Here is a 15,794-nt window from a genome sequence, read left to right as displayed (position 1 = left end):
GACACACAGAAATGCACATTTACAGTCTTGTGAAGAAAAAAAGAAAGACGTTGTAGTCCGCTAAAAAACTAAATACACACTTACATGATTTAGTAGCTTGTAGAACCATGTAGGTAAATTTGCATGCACAGGTCACACTGCAGCATTGAGGTCTGAACTTTGACTCCATTTTTTCTTTTTCCGCCGCTCTGCTGCAGATTCGATGCTGTGTTTGGGATCATTGTTCTTTCAAATGACTCAGTTTCACCCAACCTCTTGCTGTTAAACAGATGGCCTCCCATTTGACTCTAGAATACTTTGGTATACAGAGGAGTTCATGGACAACTCAATGAGTACAAGGGCCCCAGGTCCTGTGTCTGCAGAGCAAGCCATAATCACCACAGTGTCACCATCGTCCTTAACAGTTGGTCTGAGGTGTTTGTGCTAATATGCTGTGGTTGGTTTTTTGCATTATGAACAAACATCTTCAGTTTGCTCTCATCTGTCCAAAGGTGCAAAAAGTCTTTTGGTTTGTTCAGCAGCAGCTTTGCAAAGATGTGCAGCCATGGCCTTTTCAGTCAAAAGAGGATTTCTCCCAGCATCTCACCCAAATGAACCGTACTTGCTCAGTGTTTTCTAATTGTACTGACATGAATTTAAAATATGCAGATGCTGACTGAAGCCTTTAGAGTCTGAGATGCAGCTCTGTTTCTCTGAACATTGCACTGGTTGACCTCGGGGGTGAATTTGTCAGGATTTCTACTCCTGTTATGATTGTGGCATTGCGTTAACACACTACAGTTACATGGTTATGTGTATATTTATAAAGTATATATAATTATTTGTTGAATCGACTATTGCGGTTTCCCCACACTTACCTCAGCCTATGACTTTTTAGCTTGGTTACATGCGAATCACAAATAGGAAGTGGCTGTGAGTTGATTATGTATGTGTGACAACAAGCATTATATGCTATTTTTAAAGAACATGAACATGACCCAGATGACCCCTACACAAGCCTTCATCAGCCAGCAAATGATCTCTACCAAACACTCTCCTCTGACCAGCGTCACACCCAGACACACTCAGCACAGAAACTGTCCCAACTTAATTATCAAGAAATGGATCAGAGGTTTAAAATCTCTGAGAAACCAAAAGCTCGGTTACTACGGACTGTTGTTTGCCACATCGTTTAAATATGCTTTTGCAATGTCACAAATGTCATGGTACTGGGTCTATGACCCAGTGTTTTGTATGTTTCAGTTTTATTCTTTGATTATGGTTATTTTCTCTGTGTTTCATGGTTTATTTTGTCACAGTTCTTCATAGTTGCAACAGTTTTTTCATAGTTGTCATAGTTTTCCATAGTTTTCATGTTTGTTGCTGCCATCTGCCCAAATAAATGCTCGTTTTTTCTTGAAAACCACAGTGCCACTCTTTGTGTCTGCTTCTGGGTTCTGTATTCAAAACACCGGTGTACCCAGGCGTGACAACAAATTTATTTCCATCTGCAGTAATGATTATGGGGAATGTCTCATGCTCCTGAAACACTGATCATTTAGCTGACCTAATTTCTTTAGGCATATAATTTTGTAAAATATTGTTAACCTAGACCCGATCGACTGAAATAATCCCAGCCCAAAACATTTCACCACAGACTTACATAAGGAGTCATATTCCAAAATGTTTGGAATATGACTCCTTATGTAAGACCGGCTTCATTTTTTTATACAAAAGCCTCATGATCATGAATTGTGCACAGTTACTCACAGATCTCTCTGATTCTGTGTCTCTGTAAATGCTAGTTGAAAAAAATATTGAAGAATCAAGAAGTTTATTGTCATATACACCGGGGGAGGTCCTTGATGATGTTGTGTCCCCTTTTTATAAACAGGGTATTATAAGTGACCTGCAGTGATCAGAACCTCTTTTCTGACGCTTGCATTCGTGATCCTGTTCTTTCTGTAACTACCTACTAGCTCGTGATCATATGTGAGGGCAGGGATGTAGATCAACCTCTACATCAAGACCTCACCTTTATACTCAGCACTCTCTTTACTACACAGACTGGTGCTTTGTCTGCATCACTGTAAAAGTGGACAGCAATTCAGACTTGGTGATGATTTTCATTCTCAGAGCTTCACAGTTGGCTGTGAATGTTGAATGTGAATTGTTGGCAATGTGGACCAAGCTCCTGCAATGGTTGTACTGAAATGAGCCAGACACCCCATCTCAAGGCAAACTTCATCCTCCCCAGATGCTCAGCTACTGCCTCAGTGACCTTACCCCCAGTGATGGGTGTGTCAGTTTTCCCTCCACTGTCTTACTACTTCCTCTGTTCAAGTCAGCAACACCCCACCCCCAAGGTGCAGAACTTGGTCCACTGTCCCCAGCCCCGGCCCATCCTCTGAAAGTTGTTGAAGTTCTGCTGGAGGTGGGAGTTGAAGGTCTCAGAGACCAGGGCCTCTGCCAGTGTGAGAGTGCACAAGGTCTGTCCAGCATGCTCTCCCACCAGCTGACTCACTACCACGTGATCAGTTCAGTCCACCTGAATCTCTATGATGTAAAATGGTGTGTGCTGGTCTTGTGTCTTCCTTGGGTTGATAATCATCTCCTTAGTCTTCTCAGCCTTTAAGGAGAGATGATTTTATTTGCACCAGGACACCAGCTGTGCCACCTCTACCCTGTAAGCTGTCAATAATAAGCCAGATGACGGTTGTGTAGTCAATTAACTTGATGGAGGTGTTTCTTTGGGCGAGGACGCAGTCATAGGTGAAGAGGTTGTACACGTACAGGAGTGGACTGAACACACAGCCTTGTGGATCCTTTGGATCCTTGTTCTCGGTGTCTTTGTGCCTGATGTCCTGGTACCAGCTATGGCTGCATAAAGTCTATCTATAAGGAAGTTCAGGACCTAGCAGCAGACGGATGGTGGTAGTCCAAGGTTGAAGAGCTTAATTTCCCTAGGTAAATTATGTGGGACAAAAACTCTCTCAATCCACATGATTGAGGGACCAATAATAAAACAGATGAAAGAATAAGTAAGAAAAAAAGCTAAACTAACGAGAAAAAGCAGGAGCGTGCTGGTTGGCGCATGCACAAAGGTGGTGAATTGAAGTGAGCATGACAGGGCCATAGTCGTTCAAACAGGTTATGCTGTTTTTTCCCCAGAGAGGGGCACTGTGGTGGTGGGGTTTAAGCATGCAGGCACAAAATGACTAAGAAACCTATTACAGACATTGCCAGGGTAGCTGCTTTTGGGGGTGAATTCTCCTCATACCCTTGGATGCCTCAGTCAAAGTCAGAGTGTGTGAAGAGCTCCATGCTGCCTCGGCTAGTAGAATGTTTCTACGTTGGCTGGCGTTTAGGCAAGCAAGCGAAGCATTCAGCTCATCAAGTAGAGCATTGCGGTTGGCTGTGACCCTGCTGTTCCACTGCTGGAAATCAGTAACGTGTTGCACACTGAGAATCAGAGATGCTGTATTATCCCTCCAGCTTCAATGTGCCTTACCTCTGGCCTTCCCTGATATATAGGTCTACATAGGTCATATTTGGCCTTTTTCTCTGCATCACCAGAGAAAAATGCAGTGGAGTGTGCATGCAACGCAAAGGGGAAAGCATTATGTTTTGAAAGTAGGCCATGCTGCTGCTCAAAAAATCACACAAATACCAAGTCACACAAAGTGGGGCCTAATTTTCCAGTCACTTTTGAAGTCAGTGTGTGAACAAAGTCACTTCCGTCAAGTGTGTGTTTTGATGTCATGACACAGTTTTAATTTCTAAGTGCATTTCCTTTTTAAACAGGCTTTGAGGTTCAGTTAGCCACAGAAAACAAATTACTGAGGGGGCAAGTCTCCTCCTTTCAATATAATCTACCGTACACTGACACCAGCTACAGTTACTTCCTGACCAATATGACTGTACGGAAACTTTGCTTTGTCCTGCTTCTGCCTATACTTGTGTGTTACAGCCATGAAGGTAAATATTTTTTTATTAATCATGTCTTCAGTTATTTTCTATCTTTCTTTGCAGTTACATAAAAAGTGATATGCTTTCACAAACAATCAATAGCATGTTAACAATTATAGCAGTGATGAACTCAGATGGCATTTTATATTTACTGTAAATGAATAATTGCAGAGATGCTCGTGAAGAAGACTGAGAAGGAACCAGATGTTACTCGAATATGCAGCAACGAAACGCTGAACGTTATCATGCTGATAGTGTGTAAGATCAGCACACAGAGGAGCAGAGGAGAAGAGTGCAGTCTGCTGTATCGACATGGACAAAACTTTGAGCATGGATGTGACTCCAGGTTCACACTGATGAAAGAAAACGGGACTGTATTTCTCCACCTGACAAATTTAACAGCAGAGGACAGCGGGAGCTACACCTGTGAGTGTGTACAGACTGGAGGAACATATAAGCTCCATCTCAATGTCACTGTGGAAGGTAGGAATGTTTTATGTGATTTCCTGCTGCGTTAATGTTGTATTTAATCAGTTTTCTTTTTAGATATATTTTCTTTCATACTTCATTTAACTGCATGAGGATTATTAAGAATTTTCATTCACAGCTTTGGTAGTCAAACATAAGAAAGTGGACCCAAGTACAGTATTTGATTTGTGTAGCTTGTTTACATCTGTCTGTGGATCGTTTTTATATTCATTGCTGTGATTACAGATGTCCTGATGATGCCAGCACAATATCATTGTTATGCTTCTTTATATTTAATCTCAGTGCCAATCTCAGAGGAGGAAGAGAACATCAATTCAACAGACACGTCTATTTCACTTTATTTGATCACTGCAGCAGGAGTCGTCATTGTAACTGGAGTTAACCTGGCATTTTTCTACTGGTTGAGAAGTCGTAGGTGAGAAACTTTCATTCATGTAATAGTTTGAAGAATTACTTTATTGTGTTCATCACAAATTGCTGGCAGATGAAGTGAAAAATAAATGAAATTGATAAAAATTTGTGCCAGATATATTCACTCTGTAAATCTCTCAGATGGTTTTCTAGCATTTCTCTCTGCACATATGTGACTGTGTGTTTCATTAACACTGACATCCTTTCTTATCCAAAGTTGCCGTTCACGGTCAGAAACAATTGAAATATCTGTACGTAAAACTTCATCTTCTGTGGTGAGTAATCGATTCTTAAGCTATACCTGTACAGTCAAAGTAGTGAGAAGTTTAATGTTTGTCATTTTAGTTACAAAGATGTACAACTGAAGCTATCTACAGTATATCTACAGTGCACTCTGTGCACACAGTTGGAAAGCTGAGGTTTCAAAAAGCACTTTTACCCACCAGTTTTTATTTAATTCAGAAGTCTCAGGAACATGGTTTCTAACCAGATACTTACCCCGGACAGCATTACTTTGGCCTCCAGAGTCACTGAGATGAATATTGGACCAGGAGATGTCCTTTAATGTGCAGCAGAGTGTTTCTTCTTCACTAAACTCTTTTCACTCTCTGTGTTTTTATACAACTGAATTTAATGATTAGTAATAATTAAACTCTCCCATATTTTGCCTTTTGTCCTTTCTCTCTGTCACCATGTGCTTGCTTATAGGAGGTCGTCTAGTTTTGCTTTTAATATTGCAGGGCCTTAGAGTGTTTTACAATGTAAACACATTGAGACAACTGTTGTGAACTGATGCTCAATAAATGAATTGAACTTCATTATCATGCAGTTTAATGTTTTATATATTTTCTTATAGTACGACAATGACCTGGGGGACCAGTACAGAAACCTTCGGCAGCCAGGAAATGATCTCTATCAAAATATCACCTCAGTCCGCTATCAGCGTAACATCAGGACACATGCAGCTAGACGTGCTGAAAATGTCTGCAAGGATAATCTGGAAATGGATCAGGTGTCTAATGACTACGAAAACATTTGAACTAGAACTCAAGTTAACTTCTAGTTTGTTTCAGTCATCCAGTTGAAGTTCACAGGGGTGCTTGAGCCTGTCCCAGCTGTGCAAAGCCAAAAGCCAAGGTACATCTTGGATACACTCTGTCACAGCGCGAGCAGACAATAGACAAATCTTCATGCTCACAATAAGTGGCCAATTTAGAAGTGCACTTAACCTAAACCAGGCATGTCTTTGGCCCGTGGGACAAAACTGGAGTACCTGTCAACAATCAACAGAGGCATTGACTCAATACTAACAAGTTTGTGTCCAGCTTGGGAGGTATGTGTCAAAGAGTCAACAGAGAAGTGTTTTCAGTGATTGCAGATGTTCTCCTGTGCAGTTTTCCAAAATCCCAACTGCACAGTGCATGATGTGGATGAAGAAAAACGGGTGAAAAAAACATCACAGATCAAAAAAGATGCATGAGAGTCACAGACAAGAGCTGCAGCGGACATTTGTCATTGTTTTTACCTCAGTTTCACTTCAGTGCTTTGTATGTAATAACTTCACTCTCCTCCATGGCTGGCTGATGGACCAACAACAGTAGCCCACAGACCGTTTGTGCCGTATATTTATAACACTGCCCCCACCTGACAACAGACGCTCTCTGCAGGTAGACGGGTGGTTTGAAGCTGACCACAGACTGCCCGGAGACTGCCACTGCACTACCACCATTACGATATTAAGTTACAACAACACTGTGTGACAGTTAGTTCTCTTATTAAGAGACATTAATACCAATAAGCTGCTAAGATGATGTTGTATTTTATTTACATGTCTGTTTTAGCACTTTAACATTTGCATCTGTCTAACTGGCTAACCATGCAAGACTATTGCAAGCATTGCTCTGTAATAGTGCGACATTTTGGACCCCAGGAGGTCCTTCTGTATCTGCACGATGTTTGACCTGCAGTCCTTTATAGCCGCCTATGTATATTCTTTTAAACCTTTTTATTGTTTTTAAATGATAGTTACAGACCAAATGTTAAACTATATAGTTGAATATATAGTTAAAGTGTTTCTCTAGATACAGAGAAAGGTTTTACATCAAAAGGTCATCTGTCTGCATATAAAACAGAAGCTTTCATGCAGATGCACTTCCTGTTTAGAGACTTTGAGGTTTAGGTAGTGACGGGGGTGATTTACTGAGCGTGCAAGTTTTCCTCCTGTCAACACACTCTACAATGCCACACACATGCCACTCCTGTCCAGTCTTGAAAGCAAAACATGTATGTATAGTATAAAATGGTGAAATGCTGATTTCCATGTTTCAGTTGAATCACTTGATTGTAATCAATTGATTGCAGAGACTTTTGTCAAGACCCTATAGAATCAGAAGTCCCGTGAACATGCACTAATAAAAGGTGCAGTTGTAATAGGGGATAAAGTGGTGTGCATAATGTGTGTTTGGATAAGATGTCAGTAATGCATTCACATTAAAATCACAGGGTTTCTTTCTTTTTCTTATTTTTCTTACATATCATGTAAAAAAAAAAAAAAAACCAAAACACTCCTGCAACATTTTTTCTCTGCCACAGAATTAGGAGAGGAAGAGTCCAGCATTTCAACACTTATGCAAATGTTAGTTAATTTGATAGGTGCATCAGTAGTAATTATTTAAATTAGAGTTTTCAGCAGTGTTGTTGTATTTACAGCAAAGTGCCTGCAAAGTGTAAAAACCAATTAGCTGATGATACTAGACCCTTAAAAGAGGTCACATAAACACCACTAGTCAAGTCATAATGGCAACTTACAAATACATAACCACTCAACACAACCCTCACAGTGATCTAATGCACAAAAACAAAGGAGACTTAAACTGGCAGAATCAATTACTGTAAAAAAAAAACATGGAGGAAGGCTTCCTGTGGTGTCTGGCTGCAGTATAGGTCATAAACCTGCCTCCTCCATTACAGCAGACAGGTCAGGGGTCAAATGAAAAGCAAAATGTTTACCTCAGATTAAATATTTCCCAAAGTAAATTGGACTGAACTGGCCAGTTAAACACACGAGGGGATACAAATAGAAAAAAATATCTAAAAACAATGAATGAAAATCAACTATTAATTTAATACTTACTTCAAATTAAAAGTAATCAAACACAAAACTGACCAAATATCTAACTCAGAAATAAAAAAAACAAATAAACCCCAAATAATATATTTAAGATGAATGGTTTAGATCAGGGTTAGGGGTTAGGGTTAGGGTATGTTTTATATGTTTTATATAGGGTCTAGAGCTGCATTAACACAGTGAGTGAGAAAGGTGACTGAAGAAGAAATATGCATTGCATCATGGGAATCCCTCAGCCACATACACCTATTGCACTACACTGGACTACAAATGCAAGCATGTCAGTTTTATTCATTTTATGCAAATCTTCGTACAAATTTTAAAGGTAATGCAGGCAAAACTTTGTAAGTATGTGAGTGATTGGATGAAGCGGTTTGATGACGTAACACGCTATTTTAGTTTAAAATACTTATAATGTTATGATAAATGGTAGTTTTGTTGTTACTTTTACAATATTATCCATCCTTCAGTTTCAGCGAACATGACAGTTAGCAGTGTAATAATTCCTCTGTGATAAAGAAAAATTAGCTTGTTTTCTCTTTGTGTGGGAGCTCGCACAGTGTTTCAATTTTACAGCCTTTTAATATGAAAGTCCTGTCAGTACACTTCCTTTTTACATAATTTCACACTTGCCCTGTGAAGGGCAACAGTCTGACGTCTACTTAGCCAGGAAAGCTTCAGCTTGTTTCTTTCCGCACATCTTCCTCTTCACTTTCGGTGGCTCATAGACATGTTAACAAGCATGGACGTATCAAAACTTTGCTTGATTTTGCTGTTACCACTAGCTGTGTCCCATGATGCTGAAGGTAATACAAGGAAACTATTTTCATTATGCATTATTAATATTTTTAAATTTATAACCTACTTGCTTTTAGTTTAAACTAAACACATTATTATGGGATTAAAAAGATGGTTTAACATTCACAAAATATAGAAACTAAAGTCCTCTCTGACACAGGCTGAATCTTGTATTTACCGTATTTTGCTGTCACTGTTTACAGAGACTGTTGTGAAGACAGTCAGGAGAGAACACGATGTCACTCGGATTTGCAACAAGGAAAGTCAGACTACTATTGTTTTGATTATCTGTAAGATCAAAAGACAGAGGGACACAGGAGGAGAGTGTCATCTGCTGTATCGACACGGAGAGAACGTTACTCAGGAATGTGACCCCAGGTTCTCAATAATAAAAGAAAATCAGACTGCCTTTCTCGAGCTGACCAGTTTAACACCAGCTGATAGTGGGAACTACACCTGTGAGTGTACAAACACTGAAGGGACATATATTGTCCATATCAGTGTCACTGTGGAAGGTAAATGCATTTTGGTTTCTTTATTTGACACAGTTATTCAGCACTGTGTTAGCATTGTATTGACCTGCTTATGTGTTTTTTATTCTTGTAATTTGTTCATTTCTTTTCTTCTTATTTTCACTTACAGCAGTTTAAATACTCTCACTGACTCATTTATTAGGTACATCTTTGAACCGAGTTGGACCACCTTCAGCCATCAAACATGTCTTCATTTTTTGTGGCACAACAAGGCGCTAAAAACATTCCTCAAAGATTCTCAAGACATAGTGAAATTACATCATCACACAGTTGCTGCAGATTTGTCAGCTGCTCTTACTTGAAGAAAACTTTCTGTTCCACCACATCCCAAAGGTGCTCTACTGGATTGAGATCTGGTGACTGCGCAGGTCGTATGAGTGCAAGTTCAAGAAACCAGTTAGACATGATTTGAGCGCCGTGACATGGTGTGTTATCCTGCTGGAAGCAGCCATCTACGATGGGTATTTTTTGGGCATAAAGACATGAATGTGGTCAGCAACAACCTTCAGGCAGGCTGTGGTGTTTAAATGATGCTCAGTGGTTACTACAGGGTCCAAAGTTTGTAAAGAAAATCCCCCACAGAGCATTACACCACCAGCAGTCTGAACTGTTAAAAATCAACTCATCGGGCAAGGCATCGTTTTTTTAGTCTTCTGTTGTCCAGACTTGCAAACTGTAGCCTCAGCTTGCTGTTGTTAGAGGACAGCAGTGATATCCAGTGTGATCCGCTCTGCCTGAAGGTTTGATGTGTAAACAGCATTTTTACCCAGAGAATCACAGCTCACTGGATATTTTCTATTTTTCAGACCATTGTCTGTGAACTCTAGAGATGATTGTGTGGGAAAATCCCAGCAGATCAGCAGTTTGTGAAGCACTCAGACCAGTAACATGTGCCATGTTGCTCTGTTTGAACTTCAGTCTTGACCATGACAGTTCAAATGCATTGATTTGCTGACATTTTATTATTTTATTAACCTTTATTTTACCAGGAAGATGAAGCTGACATGTGATTGACAAATGAAATGAACACTGAAATATTTGTGTTACACCCTGAACAGGTATACCTCATAAAGTGGCCAGTGAATGTATATAAGCAGTTGGACCAATTTCAGTTTATAGTAATATTCAGAAAAGACTGCAAAAGAAGAAGAAAACAAAAGAAAAGAGTACAGTGACAATATTTAAATCTCTGTGGTTATAAAACTGAGGTTTCATTACTTCACTCAGAGTTTCAGTATACGTAAACTGTGTTTGATTTGTGTTTTGATTTCCAGGAAATGAAAGTAAATGATTTTACTGACAAATGCATCTTTTCAATGATTTAGACACAAACGAGGCCCACACTTCAGCAGACAAATCTTTTTCCGTTTATCTGCCCGGTGTTGTGATCATCTTTATAACTGGAGTTATCGTGGGATTTATCTACTGGAGGAAAAGTAATGGGTGAGACTATTTTGCTGTAGTAATTCAAAGATGATATAGATGTAGAGAAAGTAAAAGGAAACATCACATTTCAATAAATGAGAATTCGGTGTATGTTAAACATCATGTCTAGAATGAACACTTTTTATCCTTCCAAAAATAATTATCATTATTAAGAGAGAAGATAATATAAATGTAGATGTTCTTACTTGATTTTTCTCTGTTTGAATGTGAATACGTGTTACACTAATGCTGACATCCTTTCTTATCAACGTGGCTGCTTAAGGTCAGGAACATCTGGAGTGTCTGTACCTGAAAATCCCAACGGTTTGGTGAGCAATTTATTGCTACGATCTACAGCAGCTAGTTAAAAGTTTGCAGAAATGTAGTTTTTTACCATCAGGGCCTTATGAGCCTATACTTGTGTTTTTTAAAAGTTATGTTTGACTTTATGACTTTCTGTGTCATTTCTGGGATGCTTAGGACTCATATTGCACTGCTAGAAATAGTTTATTTTGATGCATATGCTGTTTTTTTTGCAATTTTGCATTAAACTATTTATTTTCGTTTTTCCTGCATTATATAAAAATAGGTGTATTTCAAAAATAAAACTATGAAGACACTCAAAATAAATTTCCTGTGGTGGGAAACTATTTTGTGCAACTTTTTTGTATTTACAGTTTTGAGGGATAAGCCTCTTAAATTTCTCTAACTAGAAATATATGTTAAAAAAATAAAAAAGATTTTCAATTTTTTGGTAGTTTATTGCACTTTTTTGCAATTTATGTAATTACTATCCACTTAATGCATACATATTATTAGAATTTGGGCTATAATGGTTGTATTGATGTATAGCAACTTGAAATGCTCCCAAAAATGGCACTACAACATGTAAAAATATAATATGAGCTCTGGCGGACTTGGTAAAACATGTACATTTATGTTTTAGGATGTTACTTATATAGATAATTACAGATTAGTGTTATAATACTATTAGTGTCAACTTCAGTGTCCTTTATTTTGCATTTTGTGAAGAAGCTCTTACAGAAATGAGCAGAAATATTAAATAATCCAGGCAACAGATGAAGAGATTTAAAGATCAATAAAGTGTGTGGGTAGACCGGGTTGAACTCGATTAATACCTAAAATATTTCACTTTTTTAAAGGATGACGATGAGCCAGATCAGCCCTATACAAACCTTCAGCAGCCATCGAATGATTCCTACCAGACTATCATCTCAGTGAACCATCAACACGACAACAAGACACGCTCAGCAAGAAGCACAGGAACTGTCGGAGTGGATAATAAAGCTCTATGAAACATTTTAAAGTATATAAAACTTTAGCTGACATACAAATATAATAATATTCATATATTATAATAAATGTCCATCTTTTCACACTGGATATTTGTTTCCCAGTAATGGAGACCATTCAGTCATAATACTCCAACTCAGGCTCTCAGATTTAATACAATACAAACACAATAAACTGTGGCAAACATGACTCTTTGTATCAGACTAGTTTTGTTTTTTAACAAACATCTCATCATAATTTTAACACAATGTCCATCCAGATAAACAGAGAGATCAGTCTGGCTTAAACAATGTTGGTGGTTTACCTTCTACTGTCCTTCCACTTTTATGCACTTCTATTTTAGACATAGTAAAAGTTTTAGTGTAGACACAAGAGGTGAAATAAGGAGGGGTGCAAGTCTTCCTGCTTTCACTATAGTCTACCTCACACTGTCAGCCACAGTTACTTCCTCACCAGTATGACTGCACGGAAACTCTGCTTTCTCCTGCTTCTGCTTCTGCTTGTGGTTTTTAGCAGTGAAGGTAAATATATATAATTAAAAAAGAAAACCTGTAATGCCAGGTGTTTAAGAAGAAAGCTTTAGTTAGGTTAGTGAAATAATATATGTGATTGATTTTCCCACAACAACAAATATATAGAAACTATAATCCAGATTTTGTTTCATTTTAACTGTAACAATTTATAGAGACTCTTGTGAAGACAATTGGAAAGAAACCCGATTCCACTCAAATATGCAGCAAAACAACTCTGAATGTTACTGTGATGATACTGTGTGAGATCAGCACAGAGAGGAGCCGAGGAGAACAGTGTCGTCTGCTCTATCGTTACGACGAAGGCTTTATTCATGGCTGTGACTCCAGGTTCACACTGATCAAAGAAAATGAGACTGTGTTTCTCCACCTGGTCAACTTAACATCTGAAGACAGTGGGAACTACACCTGTGAGTGTGTATTTCGTGGTGGATTGTATGTTCTCCATCTCAGTGTGACTGTGAGAGGTAAAAACATTTTCTATTTATACCCACACCGCACAGATTCAAGGTGGATGTTTGGAACTGTGTTAACACTTTCTTTTCTGTCATACATGGTTTGAGGTCGTCATTCCCGCCTGCAGCGGATTAATGAAAGGTTTCAGTCAGGAGATGAACATCTGGAATGTTTTTAAGCTGTTCTTCTGGCTAATTTTTTTTAAAATTTCATTATAAAACTGTGCTCCAATCACAACTTTGGTGTTATTTCATCAGTGAAATGTTTGAATGATGCAATTGTAACTCTAATGCAATGAAAAGATAAACAAGCTTAATATAACAGGCTAATGCAAATTTCGTGACTTTTCATGTTTTCAAAATGATGATTTTTTTTGTGTGTGTGGCAACATTCAACAGACGATGGAGATTCTTCTGGCATGAAGTTCATGGCTACAGTTACCATCATTTCTGCTGCTGCTTCACTCATCAGTGTGGCTGTGATAACCTGTGGTTACAGCCTGAGGAGAAATCCTCACAGGTGAAAACTTTTACTGACGCACTTAAACTCATGAAATGACCCTTTGAAATCACTTGAGCACATTACTGCATACAGCAGCCACTGTGGTGTTCAAAGTATCTCATAGTTTCTTTTAAAACACCACACATTAGTTGTAGACATAGCTAGTCTTGTTTTTGAGGTATTTTTCACCCCACGACCTCTGATGTTTTTATCCTAACAGAGAAAACAGATCAGGACTATCTAACTTAACAGGATCTGAAACTCGCCAGATGTTTGTGAGTTTTCCATAGTTCTGTTTTACACTTAATTGTGCCAAGGCTGCAGTGCATTATGTCTGTTTTTTAAGCTACACTTTAATTAAATGTAAATGACAGTGTAAATTGTTGTTTAGGACAAAGAGGACCGCTACATGAGCCTTCATCGGCAAAACATCGATGTCTACCAAACTATCTCCTCCGGTCGCCTTCATCATGATGCTGAGGCCACTGCATGTCACAGTCATGTACAATAATAATCAGAGATGGAGTTTTTACCCTGACTACGTAATCTATAAAACTATGATGCTAGACATACTATCTATAAAAGACACTGACATTTTAACTTGCCAGCATCATGTGTACTGTTAGTTTGTTTTGCACTGAAAAAAGAGAAAAATATTAACGTCCAGTAAAACTTGTAATTATGTTGTGAATGAATTCCCTTAATTCATGGCTTTTAACACCATTTAATTTCTGTTTTTTATCTGGTTTTAACGTTGAAAATCCTGCCACTTGGCTCTGTGGCCTCTGCGACCTTTATGGTTTTTGCTATACTGGTCCACTTGATAGTCATATTTTATTAGAATTTGATTATGATTTTATTTTATTTTGAGTCATTAGAATCAGAACGGGGGTCAGGAAAGAAGAAAAAAGATAAGCTGGGGAGAAAGTTAACAGAAGAAGAGGGAAAAATAGAGAAGAAGAGAAATAGATGGAGAGGAAGAGAGAAAAAATACTGAAAATCTATTTCATCATCTGCTGAAAAACACAAGGAAAAATCAACACAGTGGGGAACCCACAGCAACAACCAATAATATGCAGTAAGTAGGCTAGTAAGTAGTAGGGGTGGGGGAAAAAATCGATACTGTGTAGTATCGTGATACTTTGTTTGCTAATAATGTATCGATACAGGGACAGCAGAAATCGATATTTTGTTACAAAAAAAGCTTTTGTGGACTGGAACATGCTCTGACTTCAGAGCATGTTGATCAGCTCCTTTTTCTGAGCAAGAATCCTGACATTCCTTCACTGTCCAAATGTGTTTAACTTTTTTTTTGGCAGCAATAAACATGACTGTTTACTTATTTTCATTTAAGACATGTTTTATTTTAATTAAGTTTAAAACTTTTTTATTTAATGTAAAATTATATTTTGTTTTAATTTACTTTCAAATTCTTCAGTTGCTGAATGTTTTGCTGATAATATCGTATCGTGGGATGTATGGTGATTCCCACCTCTAGTAAGTAGTAGTAAATAATAGATATTAAATGTTACTTAGCAGCACACAGTAAATGGGCCCAGAGGGCCGAGACCTGAGGGCACCCCACCCGCAGCACAGGCCCAACAGAGCCAGGGGGCCGGGCCCCACCGAGCAGCTGCCCAGAGTGAGCCACTAAACACAGAGAACCACTGTGGGTGGGGGCACCAGCTACTGGCAGGAAGTGTGGTGGGGGGAAATAATACGAGACTATTTTTATGTGGAGTGGAATTAAACTGCCATAGAATACGCTTGTGGCGGATTTGACTCAACACAAGGGTATTGTCAAAGTGTTCTTTGGCATGCATCGAGACAGTTTCTCAGATACTGAAGTGACTTGAGCAGAGCCAGTTAAAGCCTACTGTGCTTGAGTGGGCAGCTCAAGTTTCCACGTGGAAGGTTTAGTGAGACAAAGACAGGAAGTTAAAACTGCTGACTAATAATCTGCAGGTTCCTGATTTGAGTCTCTGTTAAGAGGATGGTGTCTCTGAGATAATTGCTTTTGTGCATTGATAAATAAACAGGGAAATAAATGAATTGTCACGGACCCGGCTCTGGGGACTCGGGGTCCGTGGGCAGTGGGGACTATGACTGTTGTTGTTGTTGTTATTGTTATTATTATTATTATTATTATTATTATTTGGTGTGTTGTCTGCACTGCCCCTGTGCACATCTGTATGTAGGGAGGTATGTGTGTGTGTATTGCCTTTCTGCTGTGGCCAAGTTACAGGCCGTTACCAAGTTACT

General features: G+C 38.7%; 2 protein-coding genes and 1 long non-coding RNA gene across 3 annotated transcripts; all 3 read left to right on the top strand.

Moving 5' to 3' along the window:
• The first annotated feature begins 3,893 nt into the window (after positions 1-3,893).
• Positions 3,894-7,271, top strand: LOC146360630 (uncharacterized). Its single transcript, XM_084921241.1, has 5 exons — positions 3,894-3,957; positions 4,120-4,431; positions 4,720-4,852; positions 5,066-5,123; positions 5,705-7,271. Exons 1-5 carry the CDS (start codon positions 3,894-3,896, stop codon positions 5,885-5,887), a joined length of 750 nt encoding a protein of 249 aa, XP_084777367.1. The 3' UTR covers positions 5,888-7,271.
• Positions 7,272-8,629: 1,358 nt separating this feature from the next.
• Positions 8,630-12,405, top strand: LOC146360629 (uncharacterized). The gene is made up of 5 exons (XM_084921239.1): positions 8,630-8,781; positions 8,977-9,288; positions 10,632-10,749; positions 11,015-11,060; positions 11,895-12,405. The coding sequence occupies exons 1-5, from the start codon at positions 8,706-8,708 to the stop codon at positions 12,045-12,047; spliced, it is 705 nt and encodes a 234-aa protein (XP_084777365.1). The 5' UTR covers positions 8,630-8,705; the 3' UTR covers positions 12,048-12,405.
• Positions 12,406-12,612: 207 nt separating this feature from the next.
• On the top strand, positions 12,613-14,874 carry LOC146360628 (uncharacterized). Its single transcript, XR_014799420.1, has 3 exons — positions 12,613-13,550; positions 13,753-13,807; positions 13,924-14,874. It is a non-coding gene; the product is annotated as an uncharacterized LOC146360628 (long non-coding RNA).
• Positions 14,875-15,794: the final 920 nt, after the last annotated feature.

The sequence above is a fragment of the Perissodus microlepis genome, chromosome 23, assembly GCF_051167445.1.
Source record: "Perissodus microlepis isolate ML-2025 ecotype Zambia chromosome 23, ASM5116744v1, whole genome shotgun sequence".
NCBI lineage: Eukaryota > Metazoa > Chordata > Actinopteri > Cichliformes > Cichlidae > Perissodus > Perissodus microlepis.
Note: the sequence above shows the minus strand (reverse complement) of the source record. Positions and strands in the feature narration are given on the sequence as shown.

Bases quoted from the DNA above. Each gene is read 5' to 3' on its own strand.
- LOC146360630 (XM_084921241.1), top strand. From the start codon at position 3,894: ATGACTGTACGGAAACTTTGCTTTGTCCTGCTTCTGCCTATACTTGTG. The intron at 3,958-4,119 runs GTAAATATTTTT...GAATAATTGCAG, and splicing joins TGTGTGTTACAGCCATGAAG to AGATGCTCGTGAAGAAGACT. The intron at 5,124-5,704 runs GTGAGTAATCGA...ATTTTCTTATAG, and splicing joins GTAAAACTTCATCTTCTGTG to TACGACAATGACCTGGGGGA.
- LOC146360629 (XM_084921239.1), top strand. From the start codon at position 8,706: ATGTTAACAAGCATGGACGTATCAAAACTTTGCTTGATTTTGCTGTTA. The intron at 8,782-8,976 runs GTAATACAAGGA...CACTGTTTACAG, and splicing joins TGTGTCCCATGATGCTGAAG to AGACTGTTGTGAAGACAGTC. The intron at 9,289-10,631 runs GTAAATGCATTT...TCAATGATTTAG, and splicing joins TATCAGTGTCACTGTGGAAG to ACACAAACGAGGCCCACACT.